The sequence below is a fragment of the Geotrypetes seraphini genome, chromosome 13, assembly GCF_902459505.1.
Source record: "Geotrypetes seraphini chromosome 13, aGeoSer1.1, whole genome shotgun sequence".
Lineage (NCBI taxonomy): Eukaryota > Metazoa > Chordata > Amphibia > Gymnophiona > Dermophiidae > Geotrypetes > Geotrypetes seraphini.
Window position 1 is genome coordinate 3,903,527 of NC_047096.1, and position 25,243 is coordinate 3,928,769.

Here is a 25,243-nt window from a genome sequence, read left to right on the forward strand (position 1 = left end):
ATTCCTAGTACTTTTATTTGAATGAGAGGCCTGTGCTTGGGCACAGAGGGGGCAGGGGGTCCCCTGCTATAACACACTGCTTTCCTACATACTGGCACTCCACCTGCTGGATAGGGTTTGTAATTACTACTATTATTTCTATATCGCTACCAGCACTGTACAGTCGCAAAGAAGAAAACAATCCCTGCTCGAAGAGCTTACAAGCTAAACAATTAGGGCCATTCTGTAGAACACAGACCAGAATCCATCTGTCTCATGAAGCAGTGGATTCACTGAGGGCTGGAAACCCTGAAGCCCATTTTCAGGATGTGCTTGGGACCACCTGTGGAAAGGGTGCCCCAGGGCAATTGCCTAGGTTACCACCTCCGGGCACATGGTCTTTCTTTTTCAGTACATATATTAAGCACTGCTCAGTTTTGGCTAAGTCTATACAAGATGCAAAGAACTATGGAAGCAATCAGATTATTACATAATTTATAACCTTCTTGTTCCCCCAATTAACTCCATTCACCGCACCAAACTGGAGCCTTCATGCCTTGTGCTGTAGCTCCCTCCTCCCGTGACACACCATCTTTCCTTTCTGCTATTCTGAGCTCCTGCAGAATGAAGTAGTATTTTAATTTCGCATATACTGCTTCTATTCAAAGTATTTCTCCCTCTCTGTCCCTGCAGGCTCACAGTCCCTGGGGAAAAGGAGGAGCAAGGGGATTGAACCCACAGCCTCAGGGTGCTGAGGCAGGGGCTCTAACCACTAGGCCACTCCCTTTCCGCTTTAGAGGAGGCTTTAACATCTGTCTGTCTATCTGTCTGTCTGCAGTGCTGCTCCAGAAGCTACCCATAACCGATCACCCCTTGCACCTCCGGCTGCTGGCAGGACCCGACACGGACATTCTCACATTTGTACTGAAGGAGAATGAAACAGGAGAGGTTGAGGTACAGAGAAATTCCTAGAAATATTCCAAACAGACCTGCATCATGTTACCCTCTTTTTTTTTTTTTTTTCTTTCAATTTTCAAAGCTTTGAAGAACAGAGAGGAGGAGGAGTAGCCTTATGGCTGGTGCCGTGACCTGAGGGCCAGGAGACCCTGGTCCAATTCCCACTGTTGTTCCTTGTGACTCTGGGCAAATCGCTTAACCCTTCATTGCCCAGGCAACTGTATATGATATGGAAACTGCTTTGATGGACGCCACAGAAAAGTGGTACATCAAATCCCATCTTCCTGGGCATGGATCACAGATTAGCTATTAATTAGCTAATTGGGTGATATTAGCTATTGCCATTAACAAGCACTCATTGGGCAGTAATTAGGAGTTAGCACACAGATCAGCTGTACACCCTTATTCTATACGAGGAAGTCGTGAGGGCAGGATGGCAAGAGATCAGCCAAGGGTATATTGTTCAAAAAGGTCACTTTATTGATGGATATGCCACAGTGGCTCAATAGACTTGACACTGGCAGTGTTTTGGCATCTGTGCCCTTATCAAGCGGCTGGCATGAATGAAGCACAGTGCATATGTATCGAACACTAGTTTTTAGTTTCGCTTCCATTGATATCGCCACAGCGGGTCTCCCCGACTGCACATATGCACTGTGCGTCATTCAAGCCAGACTCTTGATAAAGGCACAGATGCCAAAACATTGCCAGTGTCGTGTCTGTTGATGACTATGCCGTAATGGCTCAATAAAGTGACCTTTTTGAATAATACACCCTTGGCTGATCTCTTTGACATCCTGCCCTCACCACTCCCTCGTTGTGTGCTTTCGTCTCATTGTTGAGGCCTGTCTTTGGCTTCCGATTCAGCACCCTTATTCTATAACGTGTGCCTAGAAGGAGTGTGGGCATGGGCAGGTGTGGTTATAGCATGGCTTCATTTGCACACCTGCCAGCAGATGGGTACGAACATTTACATCAGTCCTTGGGCAGTTGGTTAAATGTGAAATGCACACTAAGCTAGTGTGTGGTCAAAGGTATTCTGGGTAGAAAGTGTGGTGCAGTGGTTAAAGCTAAAGCCTCAGCACCTTGGGGTTGTGGGTTCAAATCCACGCTGCTCCTTGTGACCTTGGGCAAGTCACTTAATCTCCCCATTGCCCCAGGTACATTAGATAGATTGTGGGCCCACTGGGACAGACAAGGAAAAATGCTAGAGTACCTGAATAAATTCATGTAAACTGTTCCAAATTCTCCTGGGAGAACGGTATACAAAACCGAATGAATAAATAAATACAATTAGGGTAAAGGGACTTCTATACTACTTTGTTTGTGGTTATACATTCACAGCAGTTTACATATGAGCTATACAGGGCTTTATTTTATACCAGGGGCAGTGGAGGATTAAATGACTTGCCCAGGGTCACAAGGAGCAGCATTGGGATCTGATCCCACAGGCTCTGGGTACTGAGGCAGCACCACTACCACCGGGCCACTCCTCACCTCAGCACAGATCATCCCACTGCCCTCTGGGGGCCATTTAATGAACTGCTCCCTCTTCTGTCCAATCCAAACATGAGGGGCTGCTAGGTGCTGAAAATTGCTACTCTTTAAGAGCGGTAGGTCTCGTCTCAATAAAAGATGTTCTACAAGGCCAGGGCCAGGCCCTCTGTTCAAAGCATTAGCAGATTTCCAACCCCACCTAGCAGAACCTGTCTGAAAAGTCACTTAACTGATTTCTTTTTCTTGTCATTTTGACAGTGGGATGCCTTCTCTATTCCTGAGCTACAGAATTTCCTACTGATCCTGGAGAGAGAAGAAAAAGAGAAAATCCAGCAGGTTCAAAAGAAATATGACTCTTTCCGGCAGAGGCTAAGAGAAGTCTTAAAAGAAACGGATACCAAGCTTGCATAACCAGACCCAAGGCCAGAAACCGAACAAAGGAGGAAAGCTCCGAATGCGTTTCTGGAACCTGCAACCATTACTTCCTGTGCAAAACGAAACAGAGACTGGGCTTTAAGTGGCCACCTTGGGCTCAGGCTGAAGCTACATCCGGAAAAGAATGGGCTGTGATGAATGCAGTCGTTGCATCACCCCCTCAGCTGAGTCCCTGATAATGTGAGATGTGTGTTTCTAGGCCAGATGCGTTTCTCTGTGCTACAGTTTGCAACCATTTAAACCGAGCTATTTGGGCAGGTGCCAAGCAAAATGAACAACTTTGCAAACAAACACACCAGTTCTGGTGAGAAAAGGATCTTGGTTACGAGCTGAAGAACGAAGGAGGCTGAGCCAATTTCATCCATGCACAGAATGAAGCCAGGGTTTGGTCTGCAGGCTCTAATTTATCTTCAGAGTGTGTAAATAAAAAAAATAAGGAGTAATTTGAAACTGTAAAAATCAAGATCCTTTTGGATAAAACAGGCTTGAGCTACATTGGTTGTCTTTCCTGCCCCAGCTCATAAACTATGCTGCACAGAGCAACTAATAGTGACCATTTACAGAACATTGATTTATTTCATGTGCATGTACAAAACGGTACAGTCATGGTTTGGTTGGGGGTTTTATTCTTCAAAAGATTCATCTATTTATATATTATAAAAATATATACTCTGGGCAGGAGCCAGTCCATTGAGCTGTATGCAACAGTATGACTAATGGGAACTGTCATTACATGAATTTCTGTACTTGGAGGGAAATGATGAAATACCTTCCCTAGACACACCTGGTATGGCAACACCTATAATGCCCTACCTGAAGTAGGACGGCCATATAACTTCTCCTGCTAAGGATAAATCATATGCTACCATCTGTAACATCGTGCATGAGAGCTTGCAAAACTACACAGAAGTTTGTTTGTACAGTCAGACTCAAAATTAAACTGTGGGTAGGGCTGGATGTTGTACTGTCCAATCCAGTCTTATGAGCTATGGGTTAGAGAGTGCTTCCAGCCCAGCAGGTATCAGTTATTTTGCTGTCCTCTCTAGCCACATCCCTGTCTCACTTAAGCAAATCACACGCAGTGCGACTGCTGTCCTCCCGTAACCAAACCCATCCCTGCTACTGTTAGGAGGAAGCAGCCCCCAAAATGCCAGAGTCCTACAGAGGTGCAGAGATCTTCTCTAGTGCCCTGAGCTCCAGAAGGGGTGTACGTATGGCTGTTGGCAGTGCCCTTGCAGAGCGGGAGGAGGTGAGGTGGCATGTTACCGTAAAGTTACTCGAAAAAGAGGCACAAAGCGTGTGTCAAAATTTAAAATGCATTTTTGTAACATGCTTTTTAATTTATTTTTACAACTTGCCTGAATTGTATTAAATTATATATAAAGTATCTGGAAAATTTAGCTCACAGGAAAATATTGTACATTTTTTAAAATGGTATTAAAATGACAAAATAAAAAAATTCTAAATGCTGGTTTGTTCCTAGGTTTGAATCACATTTCCTCTAAGTGCACAGAAGTGTTTCTCTCACCAAATATAAAGAATGAATGAAGCCAGTTCCGACTGTCCCTTTTTGACAAGTCCACTTCTTGAGCCTGTGCTTGACATTCCCTGGTCCACGTGGGAGCCAAAAATCCTGAACCTCCTGAAGTGCTTGTTCTCTCGCTCTGAGTGTGGTTCCTCAAGGCCTCTGTGAGGTTCTTCAACAGTCCAGATTCCTTTCACCAACCTTGGCCCAAGTTAAGACCTGGCTTTTGACACGAGTCGGGAGAGAAGAGGCAGTCGCAGTTTGACTGGGTAAACCACCACAAGGTATTATCTCTTCCAAGTGTATTTAATGATATAACCTTTTGGTATTTTAGTCTATCCTTCAGGAGAGGGTGAAGAACCTGTCAACAGGAAGCTTTCAGGCCCTGTTCACAGAAGTACAGGAAGATTTTTTTCCATTACCATGCGAATTGCCAAAATCAACATGCAGTAACTGAACTCCCAACAGTTCCTCAATCAATTAACACAGAGAGACTTCTTAAAGGTGCATTAAAGTTAATGCATAGAATCTTTGGTGCCTAAGTGTGAATTTGACAATGGTGGTGGTGTGTGGAACTGTCCAAATCCATAGGTACACACCTAACTTTGTCACAGTAGGTAGTCAGGTGCATCATTTCTACCATTCCAAAACCCAACTTGCCCTTGCCCGATCCCCCTCCCCCAGACTTGGAGCTGCACGCTCTGGAATCTGAGTGTGCAAAGGGCTGCTACATGCATTAACTGCCAATTAACACTAATTATAGCTAATTGATCAACCATTCACCAAGTTACACATCCAACTGACCTTACTCAGAAATCTGGGCACAAAACGTTCTGGAATTCGAGGGTAACTGCATCGCAAAGGACAGGATAGAGTTGCCTTCACCTGAATCGACGCAGATAGCTTTGCTCTGTTAAGATGGGAGGAATTCCCCTGTGTTAAATAATGTACCAGTGCTGGCGATGCCACAGTAAATGTTAATTTAGCTATTCAAGGCACTCAGTATGAAATTAGCTTTCAGAGAAATCAATCACAACGATAGTAATTAGGAGGCTGTTAGTATATTCAGATAGCAACCAATAGGATTTCTCAGTCAATCATTCATGGTCCTCAGCGACACCACCAGAGACTCATAGTCTATGGCTTTAAGTGTCCTATCCTCGTCAGACCAATAGAATTTTTTTGTTTCTTTTATACTATTTTATAAACTTAGTTAGGTTTTTTCAGGCAACGATCCCTTCCTGCTCCTAGCAACAACTCAAGACCACAGCCATCCCCCAAAGTAAATGTTAACGCACACAAAGGAATAACAGAACAGCTTTGTGAGTGGAGTGCTGTCGTCTAAGGGTTAGCGCTGAGACCCCGGGCAAGTCACTTATCCTTCCAACGCCCCAGATAAACTAAACTGCATCGGCACCGTTTACAAAAACTTTAAAGAAAGGAAAATATAAGTATTAGTGATTGTAGAGAGAGCAGCAAAGTTTACATTTTAGAAGATAGCCAGATACCAAATAAATAAAAACTTAAGACGATGAGCCCACTGGGAACAGGGAAAGTATCGGCATATAATGTGTACAGCACTGTGAACATCTTGTAGCACTATAGGAGTAAATAGGCCCCTAGTGAAAAGCAGAGCGCGGGAACCTGAGATTCAGCAGGACACATAAACGGCCTCTTTTACAAAGCCACGCGGAAACAGTCCCGAAGCCCTTTAAATCTCTCTGGGCTTTGGGGCCTTTGTAAAATCCCATAAAGGATCAGCTGCAGCAGTCTGCTAATTAACAAAGGAAAAAAAGGACACCTCAAATAAAAATCTTTCATTTTATTTTATAGCTAAAGACAGTGGAGTCCTCTTTCAAGAGGTGCAACTTTGTAAAGGTCCTGCTCCAGGGAGGTGATGCATTTCATTCCAAATGGGTTTCACTTCTTTTTGTTGGACTTTGGTGCTTTCTCCAGGCCTTGGATATATTTCCGAGGCAGGCTGTATTCCTCTGCAAGGAAAGTACAAGGTTAGGGACGTTTGGAGGAGGAGGATGCTTCACAGGCCACTTCTGGAGGGTTAAGACTGGCTAGTGGTTACCACTACCATATGTGAATAACTGCAAGAACTTTTTCTCTCTACCGAAGAGGAGGGACAGACTGGTAGATAAAACCATGCCACAGGCAGGTGCTTCTCCCTTGTTAACAGAGAAAGATGTTTGAGTAGCTGGGTGTATACCAGGGGTCTCAAAGTCTCTCCTTGAGAGCCGCAATCCAGTTGGGTTTTCAGGATTTCCCCAATGAATATGCATGAGATCTATGTGCATGCATTGCTTTCAATGCATATTCATTGGGGAAATCCTGAAAACCCGACTGGATTGCGGCCCTCAAGGAGGGACTTTGAGATCCCTGGTGTATACAGTTCCAAAAGCGAGTGGCCTGTAATATTCACGCCACCTCACCTTCAAGCTTGTATATATTTATTTTAGTATTTATAAACCACTAATAGCCTTCACATTTTTCCTTCTCTGTCCCAGTAGGCTCACACTCCATCTAATGTACCTGAGCAATGGGGGAAGTAAGTGACTTGCCCAGGGTCACAAGGAGCAGTGTTGGATTTGAACCCACAACCTCAGGGTGCTGAGGCTTTAGCTTTAACCACTGCACCACTCTAGAAATCAAAATGTAGTAATAGTGAGCCACATATAGGACAATCAAGCCATTGTGACATCACTGATGAGGTTGGCTCTTATTGGTAGAATGAGGCATTATGATGTCACAATACCAGCTCTGCTTATCATAGGCTGAAACTTTTCACACTATTTGTTTAGTCAATTTTTTATACTGTTCTCCCAGGAGAGCTCAGAACGATTTACATGAATTTATTCAGGCACTCAAGCATTTTTCCTCGTCTGTCCTGGTGGGCTCACACTCTATTTAATGTACCTGGGACAATGGGGGGATTAAGAGACTTAGCCAGGGTCACAAGGAGCAGCGTGATCCTAACAGAGACATCTACAGAGCACATGACTAGCCCAATTCGAGCATAGGGACACTAGTAACTTCAGTACGCATTGTTTATCATAATAAAGAACAGATGACATAAACAGAGCCTGGGGGTGCCAGCCCCGCTCTCCCTGTCATATGCAAACACCCATCAAGGACACGATTAATAACAACTCACCTAACAGAAGCTTCCCTAAAGCAGTAACTTGATTGCCTTGGATCTGGACCTGCGCTCTGTCCTTTGAGCCAGGAAGTGCAGTGACTGTGGCGCTGGCTTGGACTCGTTGCTGCAGCACTGCGGCAACAGAGTGTGGGTCCAGCCCATACAGCTCCAGGTTTTTAATCAGGGTGACCTGCACAACGAAAGAAGATAGATTTGTGTGAACCTGGGAGAGGAGGGCTCGCTCCGGTATCTGTACGTCATACCTAGCACAAATTCTGTCTGACGAATACAATAGTGATCTATGACTGCAAGGCAAAAGCGGTACCTTTTTATTAGATGCCCTCTGTGCCACAATGATATCAATTGGATCCAGGCTTCCTTTCCTAATCATGGGCTCTTGGCCATGGAAGCTGAGCTGGTGAAAGGGCTGAAGTCTTTCCATACACCTGAAATAAGGTTTAGGTTTAGAGGCGGCTTTGGAGCTGTACCTGCTTAAGAAAACTGGCCTTACTTGCACCTCTGATGTCATTTGCATGCCAATGTTTCCCCCTATTGCCCACGTTCTAAAATGGAAATCACACCAAATACTCATTTACTACTTTTTCCAGGTATACTTAAGAGATTTTACACAAATTTTTATTTAAAGATTATAGGAAGGACCAAAGCAAGGCAATTAATCAAAGAACATGAAGCAATTCAAGGAGAAGGATTCCCATTTCTCCAACAACTGACAGGGCTTATCTTTCCTAGAGCCCAGAGAGGCCTTTCCAAGCAGCGGTTCACCCATTTCCTCTCAAGTATGTGTATTTTTCTGCTGTTCATCATTTTGTTATCTGTGCTCCCCCTCTAGCTCTGACTGGGTCTATTGGCACAGTTGCTTAGACCCCAGGGACAGAAAAGACACGTGAGTGCAGGAAGCCCCTGCCCCCTTGGCCAAAGTGTCTGCATCTCGTTGCAAATGTATATTATATTCTATGGACACGTTAGCATTTAGTGCACGCTAAATTGGCTAGCACGCCTTAGTAAAAGACCCCCTTAGTCAGGTTTTGGAACCCTGCCAACCAATTTGTTTCCGAATACTGTTCTCTATAGTTATTTCCCCCCTACTGATACCCTGGTAATCTCTAATGCCTAACCCACAGTATTTTACAGTTTTTCCCTTATTTTAATCACCTGTTGGTACTTCATGCTGACATGCACATTGTTGCCATCTTTGCGTTTACCCAGCTCCATCTGACCACAGCCCTGTGCTTGGGAGTCACCAGTGTGTAATGGTGGTGGATGCATGGAATGCGCTCCTGAAGAAAACGGTGGCAGAGTTCAAAAAAGTGTGGGATGAAGATGGAGGATCTCGAATCAGAAAAAATTAAGGCCAGTACTGGGCAAACTTGCATGGTCTGTGTCCGTATATGGCTGTTTGGTTGAGGATGGGCTGGGGAGGGCTACGATGGCTGAGATGGGCTGGAGGGAGCTTCAGTAGATTGAACCTAAGCATAGAACCGGGCAAAGCTTTTGGTTCTAGCCCAGCAATAGCTTAGAAGAAGGAAATTTTAAATTAAGTCAGTAATTTAGGGTTGGGCAGACTGGATGGACCATTTGGGTCTTTGTCTGCCCTCATCTACTATGTTACTCTATGGACAGCAGGGTTAAGTCTGTCACAAAAGCCGACCCATCTCCCCTCTCAGATGAACCTGCCTACTGTTGGAGAACACACTCGACAGGAAATGAGTGAGCATAGCAGGGTGGGGGAAGGGCTGGCACATGCTCGGAATGGGTTTTCCAGGCTTTTCTGAACTTATCTGTCCATGGCACCATTGGATGAAATGTGCTGTTCAACGCTGAAAAATGAAGCAACTTTCAGGCCAGCTTCTCCCATTAAGAACACAAGAAGTTGCCTCCGCTGGGTCAGACCAGAGGTTCATCGCGCCCAGTAGTCCGCTCCCGCGGCGGCCCATCAGGTCCATGACCTGTAAGGTGATCCTTGTCTAAAACCCTTTAGTCCCCTTTCTCCTTCTATCTATACCCTTTCATAACCTATCTCTACCTCTATCTGTATCCCTCAATTCCTGTATCCTTCAGGAATTTATCCAATCCTTCTTTGAAACCCTGTAATGTACTCTCTCCTATCACAACCTCCGGAAGCGCATTCCAGGTGTCCACCACCCTCTGAGTGAAAAAGAATTTCCTAGCATTGGTTCTAAACCTGTCCCCTTTTAATTTCTCCGAGTGCCCCCTTGTTTTTGTGGTTCCCAATAGGCTGAAGAATCTGTCCCTCTCTACCTTCTCTATGCCTTTCATGATCTTGAAAGTCTCTATCATGTCTCCTCTGAGTCTCTGCTTTTCCAGGGAGAAGAGCCCCAGCCTTTCTAATCTGTCTGCGTATGAAAGGTTTTCCATACCTTTTATCATTTTCGTCGCTCTTCTCTGAACCCTCTCAAGTATTGCCATGTCCTTCTTAAGGTACGGTGACCAATATTGGACACAGTACTCCAGATGTGGGCGCACCATCGCACGATATAGCGGCATGATGACTTCCTTCGTCCTGGTTGTAATACCCTTCTTAATAATACCCAACATTCTGTTTGCTTTCTTTGAGGCTGCTGCACATTGTGCCATTGATTTCATTGTTGTATCCACCAGCATACCCAAGTCTTTTTCAAGGTTACTTTCCCCTAGTACTAATCCTCCCATTTTGTAGCTGAACATCGGGTTCTTTTTCCCTATATGCATGACCTTGCATTTCTCTATATTAAAGTTCATTTGCCATTTATTTGCCCACTCCTCCAAATTCTTGACAAGGATCCTGTGTTGGACCCAGAAGAGCTTCATAGGAAGCCTCTCCGTTTGTCCACAGGGACAAAAGTCTGACCGTTTAAGCCATATTCCTTCTTTTCCCTATCGGGTCTTAAGTATTTCTTTGTATTAGCAAACCTGGAGTCATAAACCCTGCACCCAAATATACCCTTATAGAAGTAGAGAGCTAAATTAGGAAAGGCCTTTGCCCTTATGTAAAGGGGTGTGAATGGGATATTGGCGTTTTCTTTATTACCTGCTGAGCAGATCTTCCCACTTCAGCTTGGCAACGTCGCTCTGCTCTGATTTCTCCAGCGCGCAGTCACACAGAATGGGATTGATTGTCACAAAACTAAAAATAAAAAAGAAAGCCAGAGTTAAAGTTGGTAAACAATCTCCACCAGCATATGGACCAGATATCAAGGAGAGACGCCACCAAATAAATGTAAAGAAACAATGCAGAAACGGGAAAGTTGGAGGAAAAAAGCCTCAAAGTCCCAGTGCAAGTAAGCAGGACTAGTTTCTATCATGGGCAAAAACCCTCCAAATCAAATAGAGCAATGTTTAGTTCAAGGTAAGGCAGTTTCAAACAGTCTCTAAACAGATGATCTGTAAAGCAATCTTGTTATTCCCGACAAGGAACCCGTTTCACCTGTGGCTTCATCAGGGGATTGTAAAGTGCTGTACATCGCCCATAAATTTCACAAAAAGAACCCAATGAAATTTATGGGCGATCTACAGCAATTTACAATCCCTTGACGAAGCCACAGGTGAAAAGGGTCCCTGTCGGGAATTACAAGATTGCTTGGAGACCGTATCTGGTGAAGGATGTAAGAAGACTTGAAGCGGTCCAGAGAAGGGTGATGAAAATGATAGGAGGCTTGCGCCAGAAGACGTAAGAGGAGAGACTGGAAGACCTGAATATGTATACCCCAGAGCAGGGGTCTCAAAGTCCCTCCTTGAGGGCTGTAATCCAATCGGGTTTTCAGGATTTCTCCAATGAATATGCATGAGATCTATGTGCATGCACTGCTTTCAATGCATATTCATTGAGGAAATCCTGAAAACCCGACTAGATTGCGGCCCTCAAGGGGGGACTTTGAGATCCCTGCTCTAGAGGAAAGGAGAGACAGGGGAGATATGAGTCAGACATTCAAATACTTGAAGGGTATTAACATAGAACAAAATCTTTTACATAGAAAGGAAAATGGTAAAACCAGAGAACATAATTTGAGGTTGAGGGGTGGTAGATTCAAAGGCAATGTTGGGAAATTCTACTTTACGGACAGGGTGGTGGATGCCTGTAATGCGCTCACGAGAGAGGTGGTGGAGAGGAAAAGGGTGGGATGAACACAAAGGACCTAGAATCAGAAAATAATAGTCAATATTGAAGAACTAAGGCCAGTATTGGGCAGACTTGCACGGTCTGCGTCTGTGTCTGTATATGGCCGTTTGGGGGAGGATGGGCTGGGGAGGGCTTCAAGGGCTGGGAGGGTGTAGATGGGCTGGAGTAGGTTTTGATGGAGATTCGGGCAGTGGGAACCCAAACACAGTACCGGGTAGAGCTTTGGATTCTTGCCCAGAATAGCTAAGAAGAAAAAATTTAAATTGAATCAGGTAGGGCAGACTGGATGGACCATTCGAGTCTTTATCTGCCTTCATCTACTATGTTATTATGTTTACAGATAATCTGTTTACTGTTTGAAACTGCCTTACCTTAAACTAAACATTGTTCTATTTGATTTGGAGGGTTTTTGCCCATGATAGAAACAAGTCCTGCTTACTGTTTGGCAATTCAGTTATCATGCTGTGTGCACTAGGACTTTGAGGCTTTTTTCCTCCAACTTTCCCGTTTCTGCATTTTAGTTGTTTGTCCAAATATCAAGGTAATATTTCTACACTAAAACTCTCTAGGTGCTGCTGGAATACTTGAACCGAGGACTTACTGCAGCAGCTTCAAGCCATCCAAAACAGTTTTAGCTCAAACTGAGAACGTGATTCCGATTCCTCCTACTCACTTTTTATTCTTTTCATCAACAAGTTTGTTGCTTTTCACATAGCTAATGATACAGCTCTTGACATCGCTGCAGGAGAGGACGTCCCCTTTCCTGAAATAGCAGAACAAGAGAGAAACAGCTGTGCTGCGATTCTTATTCTGAGATCAAATGTCTGTCAGACCTGTACCAAAACGTAATTCTTTACATTCTTTGTGGGAGTGTGTGGTGCAGTGGTACAGCGACAGCCTTGGCACCCTGAGGTTGTGGGTTCAAATCCCGCACTCCTTGTGACCCTGGGCAAGTCACTTAATCCCCATTGCCCCAGGTAAATTAGATAGAGTGGGAGCCCGCCGGGACAGTTAGAAAATAATGTTTGAGTACCTGAATAATTTGTAATCCACATAGAATTGTAGGATATGCAGAATATAAATGATTTAAAAATAAATAAATAAAATAAAAGAACTTTGCAAGTTGTTATGCACCAAATTTGATTTTATGACTTGATCATCACATCAAAACACTGGAGAGCACCACACCTTGAAAACATTTATTCAGTTTTGGGAAAGGAAGTCCGTTTTCCACCTTGCTGGTAACTACAGCATGGAATTACTCTTAAATATGAAAGAAAACAAACAAAAAAAAACCCCTTATATTTTCAGTGGTTAAAGCTACAGCTTCGGAACCCTGGGGTTGTGGGTTCAAATCCCACGCTGCTCCTTGTGACCCTGGGCAAGTCACTTAATCCCCCCATTGCGCCAGGTACATTAGATAGATTGTGAGCCCACCAGGACAGACAGGAACAAAAGCTTGAGTACCTGAATAAACTCATGTAAACCGTTCCGAGTTCTCCTGGGAGAACAGTAGAGAAAATTGAATGAATAAATAAGATTGGTTTGGTAATGCGACAGCAGGACGACTGTGTTGGTGCAACTGGAGTTACCTTCGTCCTGCTTCCTGGAACAGGGGCAGCATCTTAGCAGAAATGCCATAGAGTGGGACAATGTCAGGGGGGTGGTACAGCTGTTCCCCTGTTTTCTCCTTGCTCTTCTCAGAATCTTGCACTGTGCATGCTGAGTCTGGGATACTGGCAAAGGCTCGGATACTGAAATGAAAAGCAGGAAAGTGCTTTTCCTTTATTTTCCTCAATTTTTATTAGCCCAGCAATCACATTGTGTTTAATAGTTGAAAAGAGTCATGTCAAGCCTTGTTCAATGCTGCTAGGAAAGCTTAAATCAGGTCAACAAAGGCCTGTCTTTACTCCCCCCCATCCCCCACCAAGGTTATTTTCTGGATTATGTTCAAGCATTTTCTTAACTGTCTTTCATATGCTAATAGCAAAGTGGTTTACAAAAATAATGTAGACAATAAAGGAAAGAATTTTCTGCATTAAGAAAGTCTTTACTTTGGGCTCAATAAACTTTTCTTGTTCACAGTGTGAGCTAAGTCATGAGCATTTGATCTGCATGCCTCTAGGAAACCCTGCCGAGAACTGCCTGAATTCTGTTGTAATTATACGGAAAACATGCCCTGCCTTAGGAGTTTCTCCAATATGGGGCAAATGCAGAAATGGCATGCACTGAACCCAGAGGGAAAGGGCTGAGCAGACACCTGGAGCCCTGCCACACTGGTATCACCTATTGTATGGTTGAGGCTCTCCTATTAAAATTTGTGACTACCCAACTCCTGCCAAAGCCACCACCTATGTTTTCCATCATGTCCTACTTAACAGCAGAATCAGGTAAGAGAAGATATAAGGGACAGAAAGTTTTTAAGAGTGGCTTAGCGGTTAAAACTGGAGGCTGAGAACTAGAGAAGCCTGGGCTCAAATCTCACTTCTCCCAGGGCTGTTCTCGTAACTCAAGCAAGTCATTGCACCTGCTACTGTTTCAGTCACAAACAGACAGTAAGCCCTCTCCTCCTCCTGAGCTCAAATCTGAAAAGGTGAATAAGGAAATCCAATCCGGATATGAAAATGAATCAGGCACCCTAAAAACAAGGATCTGTCTGAGGACCAGGTGAGAGAAAATACACATGGGTGTCTCTTACTCTGGATGCTTCCAGTCCACATCTACGATGCTCTCCACACCTCTGCTCAGCTCTTTCACCTGCAGGATCTTTCTGTTCTGCATACACTGCAGAAACTTGGACAGCTGTGTACAGGAGACAGAGAATAAAGACCGCGTCAGAGACCGCAACAACCTACAATCGAAGAAATCACCTAAGGAAGGGTTGCCGACACCAGCTCTCACCTTCTTGTAACTCGACTTCTTAATGTCCATCTGTTTTCCCTCAGGGCTGTTATGTTGAGAGAAAATGAATTCAATACACACACAAAATCTGTATTGGAACGAACCAGCATGCACATATGGTTAGTATACTGGATAATATGAGATGCCTTATGGAGAGATGAGAGAGTAACTGAAGACGACAGAGGTGATGAAAACCTGCTGCATCCCATGAATCAGAGGGATGGGAAATCTTTCAACTTATTTTTTTTACTAGAAGTAGGGCTTAACCTCCCCCTTCTCAAAAACAAAACAAAACACCAAACACTGATCCTCCTGCAGAAGCAGAGAGCAAAATATAGGGGAAACATTCACACCGCCTCCCAGCCATGTCCCACAGACCAAGTTTATTTCTTTTCTTCCACTAGCGAGTGGTGACCTAAGTAGCCGGAGCTTCAAGTAGCTACGAGCACAGTGCTTTCACATAGCTCTCTCAAATGCACTCAGTCTGTAAATATTTCATTACCAGCAGGAGAACATGTAATTGCGCAGGAAGGTGCTGGTGAGGAGAGGCAGGTCCAACTTCTTCACTCTGCTTTTTAAAGCCTGGAAAAAGCACTGAAGCAGCAACTCATCCATCAGTTCTGGGGAGGGGGAAAAAACACGATTTAATAGTACCCACATGTGACAGAGCTTAACAGCTGACCCCCCCCCCAACCACCTGAGTCCAGGTGACAAACACCCCTGTCGCTGGGGGATGGGGAAGGTGCTGCTTTGTCTTTTGGGGTAGAAAACAGCAAACCTGTCTACAAATGTGGCCAGTGCTGGGACTGCAGGGGCTCTTTGAATGCTGAACTAAATAACTCACGCAGGGAGATGAATGATAAAAGGGCAAGAAGGCTTTCTGAGGAGTGATGTAATCGCAGCATGTTTGAAGGCATCAGAAAATGCCTCGTTTCATTTTACCACAGCAAAGAAGACCAATGGTTCTACAAACTTTATTGACTCAAAGGGACCCGACACGTACTTGTTTCGGCCTACCGGCCTGCACAATAAAAACATATTAAACAGCGCTAACATAAAATAAGCGATTAAAAATAAATTAGAAATAAAAAAGCATAATAAAAACAAATGATAAACATTGCATTAATTGTATTATGTTTTTATTGTTATTTAGATATCCCTGGTGCAGGCCGGTAGGCCGAAACACATACGTGTCAAGTCCCTTTGAGTCAATAAAGTTTGTAGAGCCATTGGTCATCTTCGCTGTGGTTTATTGTGTGCTTTATTCTGTGAAGGTGCTCTTTTCTTTTTGTTCTTCGCATTTCATTCGCCGATAAGGATGAGCTGCCCATCAAAACTAGGCCGAGTACCTTGTGAGCTTCTGGGTTCCTCCACATCGTCTTGTGGTGGCTGCATTGCACTGTCCTCTGCGTTCTTCAGGTCCTCTTGTGGCAGCAGCATCAGATCATTCTCTGCTTCCTTCAGACTTAAGCTCTCAGTGGCATTTTGCAGACATGGAGCTGGAGATGGGTCATGTAAACAAGTTGCTTGTCTCTCCTCCTCCTCACTAGCATTGCCAGGCTTTGTGGTCTCCAGCTCAAGGGAAGCAATTATAGGTAGCAAACATTTCTCCCCCAAAGCCCTTTCAAAAAAAAAAAATAATAATAATTCTGATTTCAAAGTGATTTTACAAGAAAGAAAAGCCAACAAGTCCAGCCTAGACATTTCTTAAGTTCAGCGTGGCAGCAGATTATGGGGTGGGGATGAACACCTTAAATGAAGAGACTCATAACCTCCAGAGCAGTTGAGAGCAGGCAAGCACTGCCTCCAGTCAAAAACATTTCACTGCTCAGAATCTACTCCTGATTAAGAATCCCATTTTTGAAGAGCTCATGTTACAACCTCAGAGTTAAATTAGGGGCTTTTTCTTAAGACACGTTGCTTTCTTCTTTCTGAAATACAAACCATGTGCTTTAAATTATAAGAATGTACAATAATCGGCTCCCTCCATTCCTTAATATGAGAAATTTCAAGTCATAATTTGTACTTTTGTTATAAATGAATAGTATATTCTTATTTAACTGCTAGTAAACAAAAAGGGAAACAGGTTCCCAACTTGAAATACCGCCTTTCTGTGGTTTACATATTACACAGGTACTTATTTTGCACCTGGGGCAGTGGAAGGTTAAGTGACTTGCCAGAGTCACAAAGAGCTGCATTGAGGATTGAACTCAATTTCTCAGGCAACTAGGCTACTCCTCCACTCAAAAGAAAAATTGCAATGGCCAAGCTGGCCTTTGCAAAAAAAATGCTGATGACTAAATATACAGAGCCCCATCCCACCTTCACAAAATAAAATTAAAATGGTATGGGAGTCTTAGGTTAAAAAAAATCTAACTAAGCACCCCATGCAATGTGAGCTTCTAATGCTGATACTGAAGTGGAGCACAAAACCTACCGCATTTTGCTCTGTGCCACCATCGCCCGTGGTTCCCTGACATCTTGGCTCCAGCACAGGCTCATTCCTTCCCCCCCCCCCCCAATCTGGCAGTCTCCAGAAGAATCCTTTTTACAACTGCCTCATCATTTCTTTTTCTTTTTTTTTTTTATAACTTTACTTCAAGTTTCAAGTTTAATAAATTCTTGGATTAGATCGCAAAATCTCATTTCAATGCGATTTACATCAGATAAAAATCAGATAAAATAATAAAATCCATATATATCACATATACTGCTAATTGACATTAAAACATTAGGGAAAAGGGCAGCTTAAATTACAATATTAAAAAATAAAACCAAAAATAAAATCGAGTATAGGTTTAGTACACACAGGATAGGAGACAAATACCCACAAATTTCAATGAACCTCCTCGTCCTACCCTAAAATATAGTAAGACTGATCTGTTAAAAAGCGTCTTTAAAAAGCCAGCTCTTTTTTTTTTTTTTTGCAATTGTTTATTTATAACAAAAAAATACCTCAGACCACCACAGCAGTACAATCAGTCAAATTACAAAACGGGGGGGATCTTTGAAAAGCCAGCTCTTTAGAAAACTTTTAAATTTGTTCAATAGTTTTTTTTTTCTTAGATTAAGTGGAAGTAAGTTCCAGATTTGGGGGGCCGAAACAGAAAAGATCATGTCTCTCCTAGTGTATATAACTTTTAAAGAAGGGACTGTTAATAGGGCTTTGACTTCAGATCTTAAAGATTTTAATGGGGAGTATGGCATTAAATATCTTTCTAGAAATGTTGGGGCTTTATTCATGAGTATTTTATGAGTAAGTAGAGCTATCTTATAAGTGATTCTATGGATTACTGGTAGCCAGTGTTTTTCCTTTAAAAGTGGTATTCTTTTAAAGAGGCTCCTTTATATAGGGCATTGCAATAATCAATTTTTGATATTACCAGTGAATGTATTAAAATATTTAGCGCTGATTCATCGAGAAAAACTGATAGTGATCTAATCATTCTTAGCCTATAAAAACAGGCTCTTACTAGTGTGCTAATTTGTTCATGGTAATTCAATTTTTGATCTAACATAACTCCCAGAATTTTCACTTTTGTAACTGCTTTAAGGATTGTTTTATTCATAATAATATCGGTTCCTAGTTCTAGCCCCTCTCTACAGGGAAAAAGTATGATTTCAGTTTTAAGTGTATTAAGTGCTAGCTTATTGTCCTGTAGCCAATCGAGTAATTTTTGAGAGTTTATCGTTGATTTCCGTGATGTCACCGGCTACATTTGTGTCTAAAGGATACAGAAGCTGCACGTCATCAGCGTAGGCAAAGGGTATCAGTCCTATTGATTGACTGAGAGTTAATAAGGGTGCCAGAAATACATTAATGGTGATAAGATTGATCCCTGAGGAATCCCAAAATTACTTGATTTTATATTTGCTGTAGAGTCATTATATTTTCTGTCAAGACCTCTTACCCCTGCCCACATAAAATCAGGGGAGGAAGAGGACTGGAGGCACTTTAGCCCATTGCCCCTAACAGTTACCAGTGGGGGAAGAACTGGAACCCTTGGGTTGCAAACCCACAGGATCTATGGAAAGGCACAGCTGATCCCAGTCCAATCTTCTTTTATCTCTTATCTTTATATCAAAATATGGACATTCTCCTCATCTACCATCTGCTGGAGACAGAGAAATACTAGCTAATATGGGCTGCACAAGCACTTATAAATGACAATATCATCAAATCAGCAGTTCTCTGACTCTAACTGCTGCTAGGACAGTACAAATCCATGTGTACGGACAGGTTTTGAGGGACGAAGAGGAAATATGTTACACATGTTGGAGAGACAGAGAGAAGGGAGACGTGTGGAAAGACAGTCACGCTTCAACGTCACACCAACTGATTCCAGAAGTCTGAGTACTCACCATAGCTGGTCAGTGTAGGTATGCAGAACAGCAACACCCTTCCCTTTCATCCCTGCACCCAGCATCTCAGCAGTGGACATGGTGGCAATCCCTACAGCTACAGGAGCTCTGTAGAAAAGTTCCAACAAGGAAATATGGGTTTTAACACAGAAATATCAGACGTGTTAGTAAAAAGAAAGCTACCATTCTAAAGCTGGGAGCAGATATCCACAAAGCCTTTGCATTCCCACTTAGAAATGAACATTATGTCTGTCTCCTTATTGCTGACCGAGGAAACCACTCTATAGAGTGCCATTGACAGAGAAAAGAGTCTACGATCGGTTGTGTACATGGACACAAGCAGACACTGCTGTAACTCACTAAATGTTTAATCACATGGATCTCAGGTAGGGGAAAAAAAATGACCCACAACTTTATAACAAGTTACATTACTTTGAGATATGACTGACTAATTTACGAAAGAACTATACAAAGTTATCAAGGCATACTCCTTCCAACACTACTCATGTCTCAGCCCAGAAGGGGTTCAGGCATGTAACATGACCAACATGTATCACTACAGAGCTCCCAAAAGATTCAAAGGAGAAGTGGGCAAGAAGTGATCAGGACTCGCAAACAAATATTAACCAGAATGCAACACCCTGGAATAATTGGGCCACTGCTAACAACTTCTTTAACACCTCTCCCCCTTTCATAGCATGCAATCAGAATTCTAGTATTTCTTTTTAAATAATTATTTATCAAACATTGGAAATTATAATATTTTCATTTTGGAGGGGAAAAAAAGTTTGTACCTGTTTCCCACTAAGGTAATAGCACATATATTACCCTGCTGTACCTGTGGGAGACCAGAAGGTGGCAGTACAACACCAGGCAGCATCAGATCTGAAGACAAAAAAAAATATATTAAAATTCTCTTAAGACTTTGTGAAAACTGAATTGCTGATATTGTTACCTGAATCTTTACCCTGATACAAGTTTCTTCAGTTCCAAACCAGTAACCAATAAATTATTTAAGAATAATCAAGACCGATATTAAAGTTGCAAAGACCCCATCACCCTCAAAGCATATTTAAATCTATTCTCAGCTTTAATGATGTCCCATTCTTACTTTTTTCTATATTTTTAATTTGTGTTCCACCTTGAGCTCAAGGCAGATTACAGTCAGATTTCAAAATACAATAAATGCCCAGTACAAACTAATCAGATTTTGATTGTTGCAGTTTTCCAGGTCTCACCGCATCTGGGTAGGTAGAACTGACATTTCAGCCATCACGCTGCGCTTTCTTCAGGGTGTGCATGATGGCTGAAACGTCAGTTCTACCTACCCAGACGCAGCGAGACCCTGAAAACTAGAACAAATCGTGATGCCAGCCAAGGAAGTCTAAGAAAACATAATAATAAAACATAGCATTTGTATACCACGATTCTATATGGATGGCAGCAAATTATAAAAGAAGGTATGTGATTGTCAATTTAAAAAATTTATCATACAAGTAAGTTTTTAACTGTTTTCTAAAATTCATATATGATGTAGAAGTAAAGAATAATCGGCGGTGAACGGAATCCCAAATAGCTGCTTGATATGAGAGCAATCTGTTATGAAATTTTTTGTAACAATATCCTCTAACCCAGTGGTTCTCAACCTGTCCTAGGGGACCCCCCAGCCAGTTGGGTTTTCAAGATATCCCTAATGAATATGCATGAGAGAGATTTGCAAATAATGGAATGCAAATCTCTCTCATGCATATTCATTAGGGATATCTTAAAAACCCATCTGGCTGGGGGGGGAGGGTGTCCCCTAAGACAGGGTTGAGAACCACTGCAACCGATGGGAAATCAAACATTTTTTTGTTCTGTGGTATGCTCAGCATTTCTATTTCTATTTACCATAAAACCTTTTTCATCATTGCCACTGGAGCAGTCTGTGGCCTGATACCCTATCACTTACAAGTACTTAAGGAACATTCCTATGTGCAGCTGATACCCCTTTTCTGTTTGTACTGTAAATGTAATTTATTTATGCTTGCTAAGAAAATCTACTGGTGAAAACACTTCTTTCTTACCTGCTCCTCCAGCAAGCTTCTGCAGCACAGGGGGCCATGTCACAAAAGCTGGGAGAAGGTCTGAATAAGACCAAAGAGTATACACTGGCCAGAAAGTGGAAAATATATACATTAGCATTATACACGACTTTCCCATTCTCACCAATCCTCCATAAAGTAAGCAGACATAAAAGGCCAGCTAAGAATCTATGCTTCCCCACTGGCAGAGTTCATCAGAGTGACTACCACTGCCTCAAGTAATTTTTTTTTTTTTTTAAATATATAATATTGCTTTATTGAGAAAACCAGTACACACATAACATAACAGAGTAAAGGGACATCCATCAATCCAGAAAAAAACGCTCTACCGGGCATACAGAGAGCAATGGTCATAAACACAACCAAGATCAGATGTCTCAGGAACAAGAGGTGCTCAATACAATTTTCCATGTAAAACCCTCGGGAAACCCCCCCCCAGGACATATCATAGCATCCCAATACTATAACATACATTAGAATACACCGTAGAAAACCGGATCCAAACTACCCTCCAACCCCCCCCCCATCCACCCCTACTCCCGACCTGTGATATATATATACGAAATACACAAAATAGACAAAAAATAGACAAAATAGGGAGGAAAACTAGGTCAAAAAGGGAAGAAGAGGAAAAAATAAAGAGAAAGAGAAATATAACTATAACAGCTCTACTGTCAAATGCATCATGCAATAGAGCCCAGAGAATTCATTATTTTACCCTGAAAAAAACTCATTAATTGCTGTTTTTCAACCTTCAGTTTCACTGTTCAAAACATACAGTTTTAGTCCTTAAGAAATCTAATTTAATCTAATACAAGATTTCTAAATTGCTCTAATACCATTTAGTTCAAGGCGATTTACATCTCAAAGAAGCCATAATAATTCTATGGGAAAATACAATTCCTTTACAATCTATCATATAAAAATGTTTTCGACTTTCTATGAAATTTCCAATAACTAACTTCTGTCCTTATTTTTATAGGTAAATCATTCCAAATAACAATAGCAGCATATGTAAAAGAAGAATTAAATCAGTCTGCTAGATGAATAATGCAAACATGAAAAGAACATAGTGAGATGATCGGAAAACCTCTGCCTTTGTGGGAGTGTGTGGCGCAGGGGTTAGGTTCAAATCCCTCGCTGCTCCTTGTGACCCTGGGCAAGTCACTTAATCCCCTCATTGCCCCAGGTACACTAGATAGAGTTTGAGCCCACCAGGACAGATAGGGAAAAATGCTCAAGTACCTTAATGCAAACCACTTAGGATATAAGTGGTATATAAGTAATAAAATAAAAAAACAGTTTTAAACTCTAAAGTTTCTCTATAGGCAACCAATGAAGTTTCTTATAGAATATAAAAATACTATTGTATCTCTTCAAACCATATATCAACTTCAGTTCAAATATAAAGAATTACAATAATCGAGTTGTGATAATGTTAACATTTGAACTACCAATGCAAAATGATGTGGCCAGTTTGCAGGCTGTGAACCCTTTTAATAGCTCAACATAATACATTCCCGAAAAAGATGTAGGTTAGTTTTTACATCCTCTTTTCATCACATCTAAAAAAGGAAACTAAACAATCTCAAAAGCTTCTGTACCACAACTCAGGGGCATTGTTAACTAGTTTAATAAAACATTTTCACAGCTTCTATGGCTCTTTGGCTAATTATACGTATGATACTCTGGATTAACACTATCACTAGTACCTGTTGGATAGAGTCTTCCTTCCACTTCAAACAAAATTGGATTCCTGTTCTGGACATAAACAGTCACAGCCTCTCCCTTATGGGTGTACAACTTCACCAAATTCAATTCTTCTTTGCTTGGTATGAACTCGGACAGCTCCTCACTTCTGAGTGCTGGGAACGCAGTTACCACATCTGTGCGCAACTTTCTCCTGCAAAACACAAAATACATATTCAGTCATAAAAATTTAAAGTTTAAAACTGCTATCAACATTTTATCTACCCAGTTCATTCACTAAAACGTAGATAAGGGGGTGAAGGGGACTCAAGAGGACAAAAATGTAATTAGATTTATGCATGTTTCAGGGAAGCCAAACCTGTGAAGAGTATGAACCAACATTTTTGTGTTTAGCAATTATTTTATAATCAAGGTTCAATAAAGAAACTGGATGATAATTTTGCACTAACTGCAGATCATGGTTACATTTAGGCAAATAATAAGAAAAAGTAACAGAGCAGATCAGAAGCATTTGTGCACGGTTTGCTTGCAGAAATAAAATCTATAGGGGGTTCTGTGCTTCTCAGCTATTTGGGAGGAGCAGAGGAAAACAGTATGTGGTTTTCTGCAAGACCCGGTTCGCAGGTTGAGATAACACACCTACTGTATAGACTCCAGAGTAGATGTAACAGAAATGATATTAGTATCCAAAAAAGGATAGATTGTACTAATATTTTCCTCATTTTATAAGAGGTTACATAACAAGGCACATAAGAGCATATACTGTAACCTTTTTATAGTATAAAAGCAAAAGGTTTGGACAAGTTCCTGTAGGAAAAGTCCATAGTCTGCTGTTGAGATAGACATGGGAGAAGCCTCTGCTTGCCCTGGATCAGTTTCTCAAATAATATCATCATACAACATTTAAAGGCTTTTAAATATTTAAAGGCGCCACAGCAGTGGTACAATGTCGCTGGAAAGGGGCTTGTACCGCTACTGTGGCGCCTTGCTGAAGAGCTTATGAGCACATTTAAATATTTTAAAGCCTTTACATGATATATGATGATATTATTTGAGAAACTTGCCCAGTATTGATGAGAGGGGGGTCTTTTGTGTTTTATTCTATTTTGAAAGTATTGCCCCCTCAAGTGGACTGTAATTTAAAATCCCCAGTCTGTTTGGATCTGCCCTGGAATGCTGCTACAATTTGGGGATTCTGCATGGAATGTTGTTACTCTTTGGAGTTCCGAAATCTTTTGTTACTCTTTGGGATTCTGGAATGTTGGTACTCTGGGATCATGGAATCTTTTGTTACTCTTTGGGATTCTGGAATCTTTTGTTACTCTTTGGGTTTTTGCCAGGTACTTGTGACTTGGATTGGCCTCCGTGAAGACGGGATAGTGGCCCGGATGGACCATTGGTCTAACCCAGAAGACTACTCTCGTGTTCTTATAGGTCTTTTCTATCACATTAAGCCAGTGCAGGCAGGTGCGCATAGAGAAGAGATAGCAGCTATTACACGGCACTAATAATCACCCTGTAAAGAAAAAGCGGAAGACGTGAGTGGGAAGAGGGCCGAGGCTCACCTGTCCGACCCCTTCATGACAGTGTTGGACTTCACCCTGAAAGCCTTGCAGAACATGCCTACGACCCCCGGAGACGGTGACGGGGATGCTGGGTTGTGTCCCGGGACGCAGAAAGGCGAGGAAGCCGCTCCTGCATCACTGCCTGGGAGCCGCCATCTTGGTTCAGTACGTGAGAGAACTTCCCGGCTGTCGCCGAGTAGCCAATGGCAGAGCGAAAGCGCGAGCAGGCGCAACCAATGGCAGAGCGAGGGCGTGGGCACGCGGGCGGCGAGCGCAAGCAGCGCAGCCAATGGCAAAAGCCAGAGCTGAGACGGGATGACGCAGAGGCGGTGCAACGGGATTGGCCACCTAGGTTAGCCTGCCCTGCAGTCTAAGGCTCCGCCCCTCTCTGGTGACATTCAGGCCCCCTTCCCCAAAATCATGCTTTTAAGTACATGGTGGTGTTTAGGTGTGCACGTTCTCTCTTTCTTTTATATACAACAGGTAATTTCCACGATTGCTCAACCTTCCTGCAGGTGAAAGTACACATTAGTGGCTCTTTGAAGGTTAATGCACAGAGAGCTTAGGTTCAGTCTAATGACCAGTCTGGACCTGCTCAAGGGACTGTAGTGCTCTGAGCTAGCTTTTGCATTAGCGCAAACCCACCCCTGCAATCTGCTATCTCTCCCTCCCCCCCCCCAACAGTCATACTGGGTCAAACCAATGGACCATCTCAATCTAGCCCAGTATCCTGTTTCCACAGTGGCTAGTCCACATCACAAATACTTGGAAGAAACCAAAGTAGCAGCATCTGGTATCTCCTCCCCCTTTTCTGATGGACCAGGTGATGCATTGGTTCAGGGCACTGATGATAAAATATAGCAAAATCCCAGTTTACCATCTATCCCTATAGAGCAGTGGTCTCAAACCCTTTGCAGGGCCACATTTTGGATTGGAGGGCCT

General features: G+C 42.6%; 2 protein-coding genes across 4 annotated transcripts in view; one reads left to right on the top strand and one right to left on the bottom strand.

Annotated features, from left to right (window-relative positions):
* The window catches only part of RASSF5 (Ras association domain family member 5), a 53,710-nt gene extending 49,371 nt beyond the window's left edge, over positions 1 to 4,339 (top strand). The window contains exons 5-6 of the mRNA XM_033917921.1: positions 818 to 933; positions 2,692 to 4,339. Of these exons, the coding sequence (XP_033773812.1) occupies positions 818 to 933; positions 2,692 to 2,844 (269 nt within the window). The 3' untranslated portion in view covers positions 2,845 to 4,339. The remainder of the gene's footprint in view (positions 1 to 817; positions 934 to 2,691) is intronic.
* A 1,856-nt stretch (positions 4,340 to 6,195) lies between these two features.
* EIF2D (eukaryotic translation initiation factor 2D) lies at positions 6,196 to 24,499 on the bottom strand. 3 transcript variants are annotated; one of them, XM_033917918.1, is made up of 15 exons: positions 24,302 to 24,497; positions 22,739 to 22,929; positions 21,009 to 21,092; positions 19,737 to 19,827; positions 18,943 to 19,050; positions 15,930 to 16,201; positions 15,083 to 15,200; positions 14,581 to 14,626; positions 14,378 to 14,481; positions 13,272 to 13,433; positions 12,353 to 12,442; positions 10,591 to 10,686; positions 7,867 to 7,987; positions 7,557 to 7,731; positions 6,196 to 6,384 (listed from the first exon to the last, which is right to left on the bottom strand). In XM_033917918.1, exons 1-15 carry the CDS (start codon positions 24,355 to 24,357, stop codon positions 6,314 to 6,316), a joined length of 1,785 nt encoding a protein of 594 aa, XP_033773809.1. In that variant the 5' UTR covers positions 24,358 to 24,497; the 3' UTR covers positions 6,196 to 6,313. The 3 variants fall into 3 exon arrangements, with proteins under 3 accessions (XP_033773809.1, XP_033773811.1, XP_033773810.1); XM_033917920.1 differs by lacking the exon at positions 24,302 to 24,497 and having other exon boundaries at positions 19,771 to 19,827; positions 22,739 to 22,873; XM_033917919.1 differs by lacking the exons at positions 12,353 to 12,442; positions 13,272 to 13,433 and having other exon boundaries at positions 24,302 to 24,499.
* Between the last annotated feature and the right edge of the window lie 744 nt (positions 24,500 to 25,243).

Coding starts and splice junctions, on each gene's coding strand:
- EIF2D (XM_033917918.1), bottom strand. CDS start 24,357: ATGTTCTGCAAGGCTTTCAGGGTGAAGTCCAACACTGTCATGAAGGGG. Junction 21,093..22,738: donor AGGAAGACTCTATCCAACAG/GTACTAGTGATA, acceptor CTTTCTGGCCAG/TGTATACTCTTTGGTCTTAT. Junction 19,051..19,736: donor ATTACCTTAGTGGGAAACAG/GTACAAACTTTT, acceptor ACTTTTCTACAG/AGCTCCTGTAGCTGTAGGGA.